Here is a 13,065-nt window from a genome sequence, read left to right on the forward strand (position 1 = left end):
TACTTAGTTACATCATACATAGATTGGGGGGGAGGTGAAATGGGAAAGCAAAAGAGCATCTGTCGTGTCTGAAGCACTATATATACGAGGCACTTTAGGGTGGGTTATGATCTAGGGCAGGCTGGTTTTGGAGGTGGCAAATGGGAAGGGGGAAGCATCCGACGCTCAACAAAATCCGCGCATGCTCGAAGGAGCTTGTCCAGCCGCTGATTGGTAAGCAGCATCTGCCCCAAAGCTTTGTAGTGATTTGAACAATGCCAAGGCCATTTGACAGCGGTAATGTGGCAGGACTCAGTGATTGATGAACATAGCCCACCAGGAGCCCCAAACTCCTGGATTTGATGGATGAGGTGGACAAGAGAGTGTTGGCGGGGAAGGTTGAAGCCGGTAGGTTGAACACCAGATGTATGAAAAATTTCACGGTGTGTGTGAAACCTCTCAATGGCCGTCTGGAGCGCTGCAAGTGATTCTTGAGTGATGTCAGCTCAACGGGCAATGTAGCAGGCATCCAAAAATGTGCTGATACATTGCACCATTTTGGGGGGTACGGGGTTAAGCTGTATCTTGGTCAGCTTTCCACCTTTTTTCATCATTGAAGGCTCATTTACATTGTATTTTAGTCACATTTTTAGTCACATTTGAAGGTCCTGAAGGTATGACATCCATATTTCTATGCTATCTCACATCCTCCCCCATTTTTTGTGAATTTATATTTATATTTAAAACCCTAGGGTTTCTATTATAATTCTATGCTCGAAATATATATTATATTGTGTATCTATCAGGTAGATGGCATCTAATTTACCCAGATTTATGGTCACATCACTTTAAAAATTATGTGCCGGCTTGAGCAAGCTTTGAGTCAGCTAAAAGCTGAGCTGAGCCACTTGAGGAAAGTTAGCTGGCTTACATCAGCTGGCTCTCGGCTAGCCGAGCTGCGGCAAGACTACTCCCTAGCACCTTCCAAATAAGGAAACCATGTGATCATTTTAACTGCCTCACTGCAAAACCAATTCACTGAAGGTCATTCTGGAAGCCCATGACATGTAAGATGATGCTGATAGAGAAAATCAGTGCCAGAGAGGAGGAAAGGGTGCTGTGGACATTATATTGCAAAAACACCATGGCTTCAAATATTTGTCAAGATAGATCAAATTAGCACTCTCCTTCTAAGTTCTTTTGCTGCCAAAGAAAGTCGTGATGTTTACAGATGCAAATGTGCTCACTGCTGGGTGAAAAAATCAAGAAAAAATGCAATAAGATGATGTGACCCAGAGTGACACAGTGACACCATTATTGATATCTGAGTCGAGAGCCAATGTAAGAATTGGTCAACAATGATGCAACCCATCACAGATTGTGCTGGATCACTGGTTGGGGGCAGAAAACGATGGTTAAGTTGGCAGATACAAGTCAAAAAATGTATTATATTAGGTATTTATTTGAGATAAAGTTACGTGTTTAAGGGCCCGGCCAGACCCCCCTCCCCCCAGGATGGTGTTTCAGAATTTCCCAGTCGGTACCCCTTGATTGGACAAGTAAACGTTGAGTAAACGACACATTGGGTAGATAGTACCGGAGACACCAGGGCCTCAGCGTGGCCCAAAGCCATCTTCTGTCTCCTGTGACACCATCAAAAATGCTCGCAAAGCCGTTTCAAAGCTCCTGCAGAAACATTCGCTTGCAGATACTTTAATGGAAATTCAACGGTATTTTATTTTTGCTTTGTCATCATCTTTTCTTACCCATTTGTAGTGAGAACCTTGCAGCCCAGAAGGCTCAAAATCAAAGCCATATCAACCTTGAGCTGCATAAGCAGATTATTGATGAGGTAAAGATGGGCTTGTGGACTATTGAACAAGCTCAGGAGAAGATCGAGGCTATTGAGAATGATGGTTCCCCTCGCCCTGCGAAACATCAGAAAAAGGTTGTTCAGGAGTTTAGCCCAGAGGAAATCTCCTCTGGCTCTGAAGACCAGTGAAACAATAATTTCTTTTCCCATCTTGAATTTCTATATTACTCATATTGTGATACACATAATTCCTCAACTAACTGCCTATGTTTCGTGTTGTTATCATCCACCATCCTCTTGTTGAATACCAGTATCTTCCTCCTCCTTGTTAGAACCATGGAAATTCATAAAATACTCTGCAGATTGGCTTCCCTCAACATTGATAACAATGTTATGAAGGATAATCGCAACTGAAATCCATTCACAGGCTTCATAGTGGTTGTTGTTGGAGTTGACATGGACTCGAAGACCATGCAAACACTGAAAGCAACCCTTGAGAGCAGTGAGCACCAATGCAATGCTCAGAGTGAACACAAAGGCCTGCAACTACCTTGTCAAACAAGGCATTCATTGGTTTGAGAGATGCTCGCTTTTTATGGACTGGGATTGTTTGGGAATTGACTGCATAGGCTGAGTCTGCCCATGCAAATTCTTCTCCCTCGAAGAACCAATCAGGATGCATAGCAGCTGTAGTATGCTCAAAGGCAGTTGCATCATGGGCAGAGCCAGTCATGCCATGGGTAAAATCAACAATTCGAAGGTTTGAGGGTGTGTTCCCCACCTCAGGCCTAGCACTTCTACGTGCTTCTGGGCCCTTAGAGGCCGATTCTTTGTCTGGGGGTAATTGGCCTGAGAGGGGGCCTTCCTAAGCACTGATGGCGGTGATGGCTAAAAATATACTTGCTTCGAATCATCAATTTTCTTAGATTGCGATCTCTAGCTCTAACAGTGCTCGATGAAAGCACTCCTCGCACTCTGGCTGCTCCTGGCGGTCCCTGCGCTGGGGGACTTAGATATTTCAGTTGTCCATTGCAAATATCACGTGCGCTTTCACTCTTTCCTTCTTTTCTTAGCTTTCCCGCTGCAGACACTCCCCAACGATGCGACTAAGCAAGTCGCATGCCCAACAGCCTGCCACCAAGGGCTTCGGGCAAGTCTTCCATAGTCCAAAAAAGCGACGCGACAGTCATAAAACCTCAACACAGGTCACGTATCTCGGACAAGCAGATAAACCTCGTCGTGCGCAGGAAGTTCTGGCCAGACTTCTGGCAGACCCTGGGGAGGAGGAAGATGATGAAGGGGGAGATGACTGTGAGGGAAGCATGGAGGTTCCAGGAGATCTGGGCAACTCAGGGTCGGGCTTCGCTTGGGGGGAAGGGGACGGGGACGGGGATGGGGATGACTTCTCCATGCCAGATAATGGGATGGACGTGGACTTGTGTCCTAGCACCCCTCAAAAATCCGATCCGATACCACCAAAGATGCCCATTCCTGCAAAAGTACGACACACTGGCCCAGATGCAGAGGCTAACCTCCTTTACCAGCAGTGGCAGGCTCTCATTCCCCGCCTCGTGTCCCTGTTCCTTTCCTTCATCTCAGCTACCCATGGAAAAAAGACCTTTCCCATCGATGGGGTTCGTTCAACGTGTCTCAAAGGGGACATATGTGTCGCAAAATCCAGAAAAGTCCTTTGTCTTTTTTTCGATTGTACATGCCACATCGTCTTCTCAACAAACCATTCTCATACATCCTTCTGGCAGATTTTGACACTTTCGAGGTCACTAGTTGCGAATGTCAGGACATTATGGAAACCCTCATCCTTCATGGTCTCTTTCCGACATTGCCCACCCAACCCCGGATGGCTGTATCCATTATTCTGATACAACACTACAACACTCTTTTTGAACATGCATGCAATGCTGTATACACGTATTCTCATGCTGTCAACCTAGTTTATGGGTGCTGAGGATTTGTTCACCGCAACTATCAGGTTCTCCATCTGATGCTTATCACCCACCCTTTTTTCTTACAAACTCTTCATTTCAGGGGGAGATTGTTCAGGACACCTTCTGTCGAGGCCTAGGTCATGCCATTCAGTGGTATGACAGCCTGCAAGTTCAGATTGAACAAGAACTTAAAGCAGCGACTGTGGCTGGTGACGCCGCCACTCCTTGCTCCTCGGAAACCAACCCGGCTACCATCACCACCCCTGAGGCACCCATACCCAAACAGTTGACCCCTGATTACAGTCTAGCAGAACCTCCTCTGTCCCTTGTCGAGTTGACTCCTGATGACAGCCCACCCGAACCTCCTGTGCCCTTGTCGAGTGCGCGAGGGTTCTACAGCAACACTGTCCAGCTTGCTTTGGATTGCGGACATTTGGGTGTTCAGGAGCAATGTACGTACCATTACTACCATGTTGCAGACTATGCTGACCAGGATGTTCCCAGAGGCACTGATTTCATTATCGCCCCTGATGGCAATTTCAGCCAATGCCACAGAAAAGATGTGGGCGATTGTCCTGAGTTCTACAGGCCAGAATACTTTCTTACCAAGGTGTATGTCGACAATGTTGGAAAATGCATCACGGAGGCGCAGGGCCAGCTTCCCCAAGCTTGCAAAGCTGCCAAAGTACCAGATAAAGCAGTGGACGAATGTGAAGATGGGCATGACTCCGGCAGTGGGTCGACCATCAAAACGAATATGGATCACTATGACGATGGAGGAGTGATGGCTCTTGTTTGCTGCCATGATGCCCCCCTCTTCCTCGCCAACATTGACACTCCTGGTGAGCAAGGTACGCGGTTTCCCTCATAGAACATCTGTTTTCCCTTCTGCCTCCAACAGCCATGGTGACCATTCTCTATGATGTTGCGTGTGTTCTTGATCGCAGCCTTAACTTGGTAAGTGCGCCACTACATTCACACATCTCTTCCTCACCACAAGCCAGTTTGACATACTTCCCGAAAGCCTCACCAGTCATGCTGACTTTGGCACCAGTGCCATGCATGCATATGTTCATCAGTGGTCGTGCCAACTCATCTACAACCCACATATTCGAGAAGGACCCAGCCTTTCTGATGGGGAGGGCGTGGAGCGTTTTTGGTCCCATTTACGCAAAATGATTGGTGTGACTTCGGTTTCAGCAGTACGATATCCATGAATACTAACCTTCCTGAGCTTATCGACCTTTCCACAGCGACGACGACACATCTGGATGCTTGATTGTCAATCCCGTTCCATAGGAGCTGAGCTACAGGATGACCTCGGTGATTGGATCCGGCGGAGACTCAAGACCATCGCAACTAAAGAAAATGAGGCACGGAAGATGTTGAGCAAATGTGGTGTACCAGTGAGCAAGTTATGGACTCAGTGGGGGTTACAGAAAGCAGCCCAGCTTTCTATCTGTGCTCGTTAGTCACCAAGCCATTCTATCTTTCAAATTTTCTAATTCTAAAGCACCAGATGCCCCTGCCTGTCTCAAGAAGGAACTGGATGCCGTGCTTAAGCTCCAAACCACCATTGACACCACTCATGACACCATTTCTCGCCTGGCCAATTGATTCTCGAAATCCACATTAAGCAGCTTAGCTAGAACTCAAGAGTGTTTGAAGGAGAAGGTCGAACAACTCTATGCATCATTAAACATTCAGGACTCGTTCCCTGAACTCAAGGATATCGACCTAGACTTCGTAAAACTCTTGGTGCTAGCACGTGATCTCAAAATAAACATCCGCAAGCAGGCCATTGGGAGTTTTTTTGAGTGGGATCGGTTGGATCAAGCCGCTGGGGGATGTCAACATGCTATCGGTTCGTTTTGGTGTGTTGTATCTATGTGTTGTATCTAATACACCGCAACAGGCACAAAGATTCACCAAAACACGCGAAATGCAATTGCAAAATGCAAGCCAGCTCTTCTCAGGTCTATTCGAAAATTCAACAACTACTGTGAACAACTAGCTGCAATGTACCGACCTGATTGGGAGCTGCCACTCCCAGACGCTCTCCCTGTCAAACTCAATGACTTGCGCAACAGCCCGTTGCTCATGGAGGACATTTGGATCACTTGTACCACGCTGGAGGTTCCACATTGGCTTCAGGAAGTTGAGGTTTGGGTGGGAATACAAGCAATGTTAAAGCTCGATCACTGCTTGGAGGAATGCCGTCGATTAGGCGTTGAGGCGGACAATCTTTGCTGCTGGTTTGGACGGGAGCTCCTCGCCCTTGAAACAGCCGTGTTGTCACCTTCCAGTGAGTCTTTCCCCTCCAACGAGAATAAAATTATTAACCCTTGGTAGACCAAACTATCCAGACACTTCTCAAGAGCCGTTGTGATCACCTGATCTCACTCAAGTCTCGTTGGAGCAATACACTTGCTTCCAGCCCTAGGTTCGACACACATGTTCAGGCTGCCTTAAAAATCCGACACCAGGACCCTACCAATGCCAGCGTGACCTCGCCTTCACCTGATCCATTAATGATGACCTGGCTACAACTGCTGACACAAGATGTCGGTGAACTCACATTTGCTGATCCGGTGTATCATACCGCCGATCTTATAAACCTGGACGACATGCCGACGGATACAGGGGAAATCCTATTTGGCAACATGATTGATGCAGAAGTTGATGAAGATGATGAAGATGAGGCACCACCCCCTCAAGATAATGAACCATTGACGGTACAAGACATACCCGCACACGCTATAGAGCTCAAGTAGGAAATCCCCGTAAGTGTGGATCAGCACCATAATTTCCCTGTCTCAACAATATCCACACAATTAGGCATCTCTTGTCCAGGACAGGAACCTCGTTGATGGCCTGCATTTCCAAACAATCGGGCCACTAGCAACTCACAGAAACCGGTGCCGAGTACCCCACACGGAACCCAACCTATACGTTTTTGAGGTGGATGACATCATACGCCTCAAAACCCCAGGGTCTTGCCTCAATGATGTTTGCCTCAACAGCACAGCTGCCCTCCTTCAACACTGGTGGTCTCACCCCAGCGACCATTACGAAGCAGACAGTCAACAGTGCGCAATTTTTTCGACCTTTGATCTCCACATGCCGCACTACAATTGCCCGCATTCCGAAATTTGGTGTCGGATGCGTCATCTGGAATTCTGGTGTAAAGACATGTGGCTTCTACCCATCCATCGATCATGCCCAACTGGCCATTGGGTACTGGCTGTGATCTTAGTGTCCACAGGGAATGTTTTACTGTTTGACAGTTTCGCCGACATGGAAATGGGAGATAGGTGTTAGTCCATGAGTATCTGCTATCTTGTTATACTCACTCTTTCACAGGAAATTATGCTCTTGATCACATGTTTGGTTCTTGCATCCAACCATGAGGGACATCCCCTGCACGTCATCACTGAAGAAGGGTGGACCACGCAACCTCTACTGTTGAATGCCGTCCAGAAGGATGCCTTCAGCTGTGGATTGTGGGTTCTTGCTGCCATTGCAGCCGTCTTAAGAGGGTGCCATATTACAGGCTTGAAGGAGGGGGAAATAGAGACATTCAGACGGGCTTTGGTTAGACATGTATATGCTATACCCTGATGTACTCTTCCATAGCTGAACTATTCTGACGAACACACACTGCATTTCATTAAGGTCACGACATTGGATACTCATGACATCTGATACGCATACCCATTCACTAAGTATGCCGCTTGGAACACCAAAATCCCCAGTAATGCATCACACAACAACTGCTCAAGCCAACAAATTGTCTCCCTGACCTCCAAAGTCATCTCGTGGACTTCCTGCCAATTCTCACTAACTCCTTCAAGATGGAGGAGCTCATCCTTGTAGCGCATGAAGTGGCTCCGGAATTCTTCGAGAATGGTGATTTCCTTTGAAAGCGATTTCGTCTTTGTAGTTCTTAAGTACAGTCATGGACAAGCAAAGCCCACTAACTTGGTATCTCGGTAAATAATGTATCTAGAGCTGAGATTTTTCCAGATTCTGGCTCGGATTTGTGAAATGTGTCGAAAAACGCACCTCCGAAGTTTTTCCCACAAGGAATTGGGTGTGGCCAAAATTTTGGACCAAAAAACTGCAACATTTAAGGATAAAAACAGGTCAAAACCGGCCAGAAATTATTAAAAGCTGGTACCTGTGCTGGGCTTTGACTGGAAGCTACTCAGAAAGGGCAAAGAATCTATCAGAAAGGGATTTCCCTGTGTTTCGAAAGCCTAGTGTGATGGAATTTCTTAGTCCCATGATAGATGTCACATCAAAAGTGACTAAGTGCCCAATTTGGGTCAATGTTTGGCAATGTTTTCCAGAAGAACCGCTTGATATATTCTTTCAAAACTTGATGGGCAGATTGTTCTCCATGAAAGGAAGCGATTCCGCTATTTTTCATATTTTTCTTGGCACTTTTTGGGGTCCTGGCCAAAATTTCAGGGTCTATTTCTGTATATGGCCATTTTCTCCAAAACAGCTTGTGAGACTTGGCTGAAATTTGGCCAGAAGCTTCCCTCAACATATCTGCACGTTATCCGGGCACTTTGGTAGCCATCAAATACATTTCCATTTTTATTAGTGGGCTTTGCTTGTCCATGACTGTAGTCCCGAGCAGCGGCCTCAACAAACGATTTGCGGCATCCCTTGATGTACATGCAATATTTTGTATGGTGCGAATTGGCCTGAGTTGTCCAGTACTCTGGGTCAGAAGAGCTACAAAGGCTAGTGTCAGTGCAACACCAGGAGAGTATGAATTTTAGCATATGTTCAAACCTGTTGAATGGAAGTGGTACCAGATGGTGAGAGGGTGAAGCATCTGTGGCGAGGGTTTCAATAGAGAGACTAAACAGGGTGTACATTGTAAGTCTGGTGATGAAGTCCCAGGAACCACTTACTTTTGAGTTTGTCTTTTTTTCTGCCAGTGTGCCTGAATTTCAGACTTATGGCTTTGTTGAATGAGTTATTGGTAGTAATGTACAGCTAATTGTCTCACCTTTGGTAGCTGCGGGTGCTCTTGGCCCTGTTGGCATCCCGTTTTGCGTTGGCGGAATGATATAACCATGGTTGAGCCATGGAGAGAGAGGGTAAGGTAAGTATCAATAGGGAAACTCAGAACAAATCTGGCTTATGGTCTGACCTTTACTCTTTTTTTTTCTAGCAGGGGACAGGGCGATTTATGGGTATGGGTGTGATCCTGCATTATTATAAATCAATTCCACATAGTTTCTCATGCAGGAATCGGACTGTGTAATATTCTACCATAGGTTTTATGTTGCAGAGCGTCGTTTGTTTACTGGTAATCTCTTGGACTGTGTTACAGATCAGGCAGATCTCTTTATCATGGAGATTAGTTCCGCTTAAAACATGGAGATTAGCGCGATCATCTTTGATGAACCAAAAACAATCATGTGGTCAATCCATTTCAGTAACTGCAGACTGTGCTGCTCCCTTGTCCAACCAAAAAAAATCTGCCTTGGTTCAATGTCCCGACCTTCATACATAAGTCTACATTGGTGTAATCTATTTTTGGGTGTTGTTGGGTGGCTTACGGCCATTACCGATCAACTGTACAGTTGATCATATATAAACCCAACCAACCCTGACTTCTCCCCTTAACCCTCTTCTGCATCATTCCCCCACTTTAACTTTGTTCCATTCTCCCTCATCTTCTTTGCCTGCTCAATGTGTCCTGGTCAGTCCACCGACTCACTCCGCCCTCTGACCGAAGTCCATTCACTCATGAACACCCCAGACTGCCTCCAACCAAGCTCCTCCAGCTCCAGGCCCAGCGCCAGACCAGCCTCAGGTAGTTCATCAATATTTCTTGTTGCATTCTCAACTAATGCATACTCCTACTCCAGACAATGTTCTGGCCAACACACCAAGCATTGTTATGGGACAGAGATGGCTTGGTAACGGCAAGTAACTCTCGCTGATATGTATATGCATGAAACTAAGAAAGACCCCAGATGATAGCATATTTACCGACACTGACAGCCAGCCTGTCAGCCCCAGCCAAATGGTTATTGAATGTAAGCCTGTCTTTCCTCTTTCCTCCCTTGTCTCCCTTCAGAAGCTGACCATCTCTTAGTGACTGACTCCCCTGTTTCCTCTGCGCAAGAATTCCCCCTGCTACCCCGCCACCGCCTCCCGTTGATGGCACTGGCACCAATGATGAAATTTTGGTCATTGCCTGTGGGAACTGCACAGCCCGCAACGTGGTGGAGACGGTGAAGGACTATTACTATGTGGTCTTCAAAGGCAGGGGTGCAGTTGGTGTTTTTTGGAGCCTGGTAAGTCTGTCATTGAGCCATGTCATGCCAATCTGATGTTGTGCTCAGGAGGCTGCAGACCTTGTCTGTGTGAGCGTTCCCAATGCGTTCCGGAGAAAATATACCACCCAAAGTGCTGCTTTTGAGGTGTTAGCCCATGCAGAGTGCACCAACACCATTGCGTGGCTGTAGGGTGACTATTTTCATCATGCTGATCACTGCAGCCTTCAACCCTTTGCATGCTTACTGCATATGTTATACCCTATTTAAGTGCTCTCCCCTCCCTTGCATTCCTCTCTTTGCATACCACACTTCTTGGACTCCATTCACACCTGTCTCTTGCATTTCTTGAACTCTGTCTGCAATGTCTCTATATCTTGTACTCCGCTTGCATCTACTTCGCTTGCATCTTCTCCATGTTGCTTAGAACTCATATCTCATCGATTCCATGTCTTGTAGCCTGCCGTTCTGCCCTTTTTTGGACTAGAGTCACCACATTTTGAAACCGCCACTCCCCATTCTGGGTAGCTTCACTTGTGTTGTATTTTTTATTGCCCCTGCCCCTTCTTGTTGTGTATATTAGATGCTCTTAATTCAATTGACTTCATTGTTGCGTGTATGAACCACGTGTGACTGTATGTGATGAGGAGGTCTTTATTGTCCTCCACTGATTCCTGCCAGAATCCGGCGGAATCTGGGGAATTCCTGGAATTCCGGAGGAATCAAATTTGGCAGAGGGCCCTGCCAAATTGATCAAACAATTCCGCGGAATTTTGAATGGAATTCAAATTCTGCCGGAATGATTCTGGTGATCACCCGGAAGGAATAGCCATGGAACAAGACGGAACAGAATTTCTGATGCCCAAATCAAGCATTGGCAAACACCGACACTTGATTTGGGCATCAGAAACAAACAACCCACTCTCTCATCTCAACCACCACCATCGTCGACGACGCCCACCCATTGCCACGTCACCACCATCACCCGTGGTCACCACCACCCACAACGCTCGTCAACCAGCAACCACGACCACCAAACGACGAACGACGACGACGTCGTCATTCGTCGTCATTCAGAGGTGAGTCCCCCCCCTCCTCCATCCCAACCCACCCCGCTAACACACCAAAATGCGACCCAACGACAACCCAACAACGACGCGACACAACAACGACGCGACCACGCAACACGACAACAAGAACACAACACGACCGGCAACGCGACATGACGGCGACGCAACACGACAACGACAACACAACACGACGGCGACGCGACAACGACAATGCGACAACGACAATGCGACGCGACAATGACAACGCAACGCAACGACAACCATGCCCACAATGAGGGACGGACAGCACGTCAGCGCCCCACCACGTCATGTGCTGAGGCGGGTGTGGGCCGTTGACGATGGTGTTGTGGTTGTTGTTGTTGGTTGCGTCATCATGGTCATCCGTCGTGGCCGTCGACTGTCGTCGTCATGGGTGGTCCTCTCTACGCTTGCTCACCTGGTGGGGCTCGTGACATGGCGCTGCCATGTTGTTGCCATCGTTGTTGGTGCGCGCGGCGTTGGCGGTTGACGACGATTGGGGTCGGTTGACGACGAGAGTGGGTGACGGGGCTGTAGGCGATGTGGTGGGGAAGGGGAAGGTCGTCGTGGAGGATGGTGGTAGTCAAGGAAGAAGAGGGTTGAGGGCTTTTGATTCCTGTTTGGTTGTGTGATATCTGTGGAGCCTCTGGTTCAATCCTTGCTCATGTTATTCTTTTTGTATATTATAATAACAGCTCCAAACACTGCAATCCTTCGGAATTCCAACAGAATCTGTTGTATTCCAATTCCAATGGATTCCAATGGAAACTGTTCCGGGAGCCTCCCGGATTCCAACCATTTCCACCAGATTCCGTTGGATTCTGTTGGAATTTCCATGGAATTGGAAACCAAAATGGCTGAGGCTCCAGCCAATTGGTTTCCATTGGAATTCCATGGAATTCTGACATTCCTCCTGGAATCTGCCAGATTCCGCTGGAACTCATGGGGGATGGTAAAGACCTCGCTTGATGACGAGCATGCCAGAGTCATTTGATATGGACACAGGCGAGGGATTGTCTGGGCAGTTTGACAATGTGCCTGCCTCTGATGGTGGGTACGAAACCATCGGACCGCTTCCTGATGCTGAGGATTCGCTAGTGCTGTGCTGTCGAGCGTTGATGAGGAGCTCGAAAATAGACTGCCTCAGGACGGTTGTGGTTCTCCATATGTCAATCCGGTTGATGCACCCCTGGCTCCTCCCTTGCCAGACAATCCTTTCCCTCCGCTCAACCCTTATCCACAGTTCATTTTCCCTGATCCAATGCTTACAAATGTCTCTGTTCAAACAATGCTCCAAAAGAGGTGCTCCCTAGGGTGCATGATTTCGCACCGCCTTGGTTGGTTTTGGATGATCTTCCCATTTATGGACCTTCCTCCACTTTGCCAAAGGACACGGTGAAGGAGGCTTATTTCAAAGCACTTGGCTTTGGACCCCCAGGAGCATTGTCTGTTGATCACACACCTTCCTCCACTTTGCCAAGCAACATGGCGAAGGAGGCGTACCTCCAGGTGCTTGGATTTGGACCCCCTGGAGCCTTGTCTGTTGATTGTGCTCCATCTTTGACTGAATGCCCTGCTCACAATTTGGCCCACCAGGGGCATTACCTGGTGGGTTCGAAGTCCAGGCACACTTCAGTCTAGTGCTTGGAAGTCCGGTCCAGTCCGGTCTTTTGACTTTTTTTGGCAAGACTGAGACCGAGACCGGTCCTTATATTTTGAAAAGCCTTAAAAAACCGGACCGAACCGATGGGAACCAGTTCAGGGCGGTCTTGAGCAGTTTTTTACAGTTGCAAGACCGGTCTTAACCAGTTTCGGTCTGAACTGGTTGACAACCGGTCTTGGACCAGTCTCGTAGTTACAGACATTGACTAAATACACTACCACCCATCAACCACATCAGCTTCCATGTCTTGATCCCATTCCAGACCATCAGT

At 47.5% G+C, this 13,065-nt stretch overlaps 4 protein-coding genes across 4 annotated transcripts; 3 read left to right on the plus strand and 1 right to left on the minus strand.

The window, feature by feature from the left end:
- Window positions 1-104: 104 nt before the first annotated feature.
- On the minus strand, window positions 105-593 carry LACBIDRAFT_302080 (uncharacterized protein; the record flags this gene model as incomplete). Its single annotated transcript, XM_001890873.1, has 2 exons — window positions 105-469; window positions 521-593. 2 exons carry the CDS (start codon window positions 591-593, stop codon window positions 105-107), a joined length of 438 nt encoding a protein of 145 aa, XP_001890908.1.
- Window positions 594-1,494: 901 nt separating this feature from the next.
- On the plus strand, window positions 1,495-1,981 carry LACBIDRAFT_335959 (uncharacterized protein; the record flags this gene model as incomplete). Its single annotated transcript, XM_001890870.1, has 3 exons — window positions 1,495-1,515; window positions 1,570-1,709; window positions 1,756-1,981. 3 exons carry the CDS (start codon window positions 1,495-1,497, stop codon window positions 1,979-1,981), a joined length of 387 nt encoding a protein of 128 aa, XP_001890905.1.
- Window positions 1,982-2,747: 766 nt separating this feature from the next.
- Window positions 2,748-7,443, plus strand: LACBIDRAFT_335960 (uncharacterized protein; the record flags this gene model as incomplete). Its single annotated transcript, XM_001890871.1, has 15 exons — window positions 2,748-2,834; window positions 2,866-3,426; window positions 3,839-4,190; window positions 4,218-4,589; window positions 4,640-4,695; window positions 4,818-4,940; window positions 4,992-5,144; window positions 5,398-5,602; window positions 5,654-6,043; window positions 6,091-6,473; window positions 6,513-6,521; window positions 6,641-6,827; window positions 7,026-7,054; window positions 7,102-7,332; window positions 7,375-7,443. 15 exons carry the CDS (start codon window positions 2,748-2,750, stop codon window positions 7,441-7,443), a joined length of 3,207 nt encoding a protein of 1,068 aa, XP_001890906.1.
- Window positions 7,444-9,453: 2,010 nt separating this feature from the next.
- LACBIDRAFT_335961 (uncharacterized protein) lies at window positions 9,454-10,235 on the plus strand (the record flags this gene model as incomplete). Its single annotated transcript, XM_001890872.1, has 5 exons — window positions 9,454-9,577; window positions 9,633-9,693; window positions 9,748-9,803; window positions 9,982-10,064; window positions 10,113-10,235. 5 exons carry the CDS (start codon window positions 9,454-9,456, stop codon window positions 10,233-10,235), a joined length of 447 nt encoding a protein of 148 aa, XP_001890907.1.
- Window positions 10,236-13,065: the final 2,830 nt, after the last annotated feature.

This window comes from Laccaria bicolor, genomic scaffold (genome assembly GCF_000143565.1).
Source record: "Laccaria bicolor S238N-H82 LACBIscaffold_208 genomic scaffold, whole genome shotgun sequence".
Lineage (NCBI taxonomy): Eukaryota > Fungi > Basidiomycota > Agaricomycetes > Agaricales > Hydnangiaceae > Laccaria > Laccaria bicolor.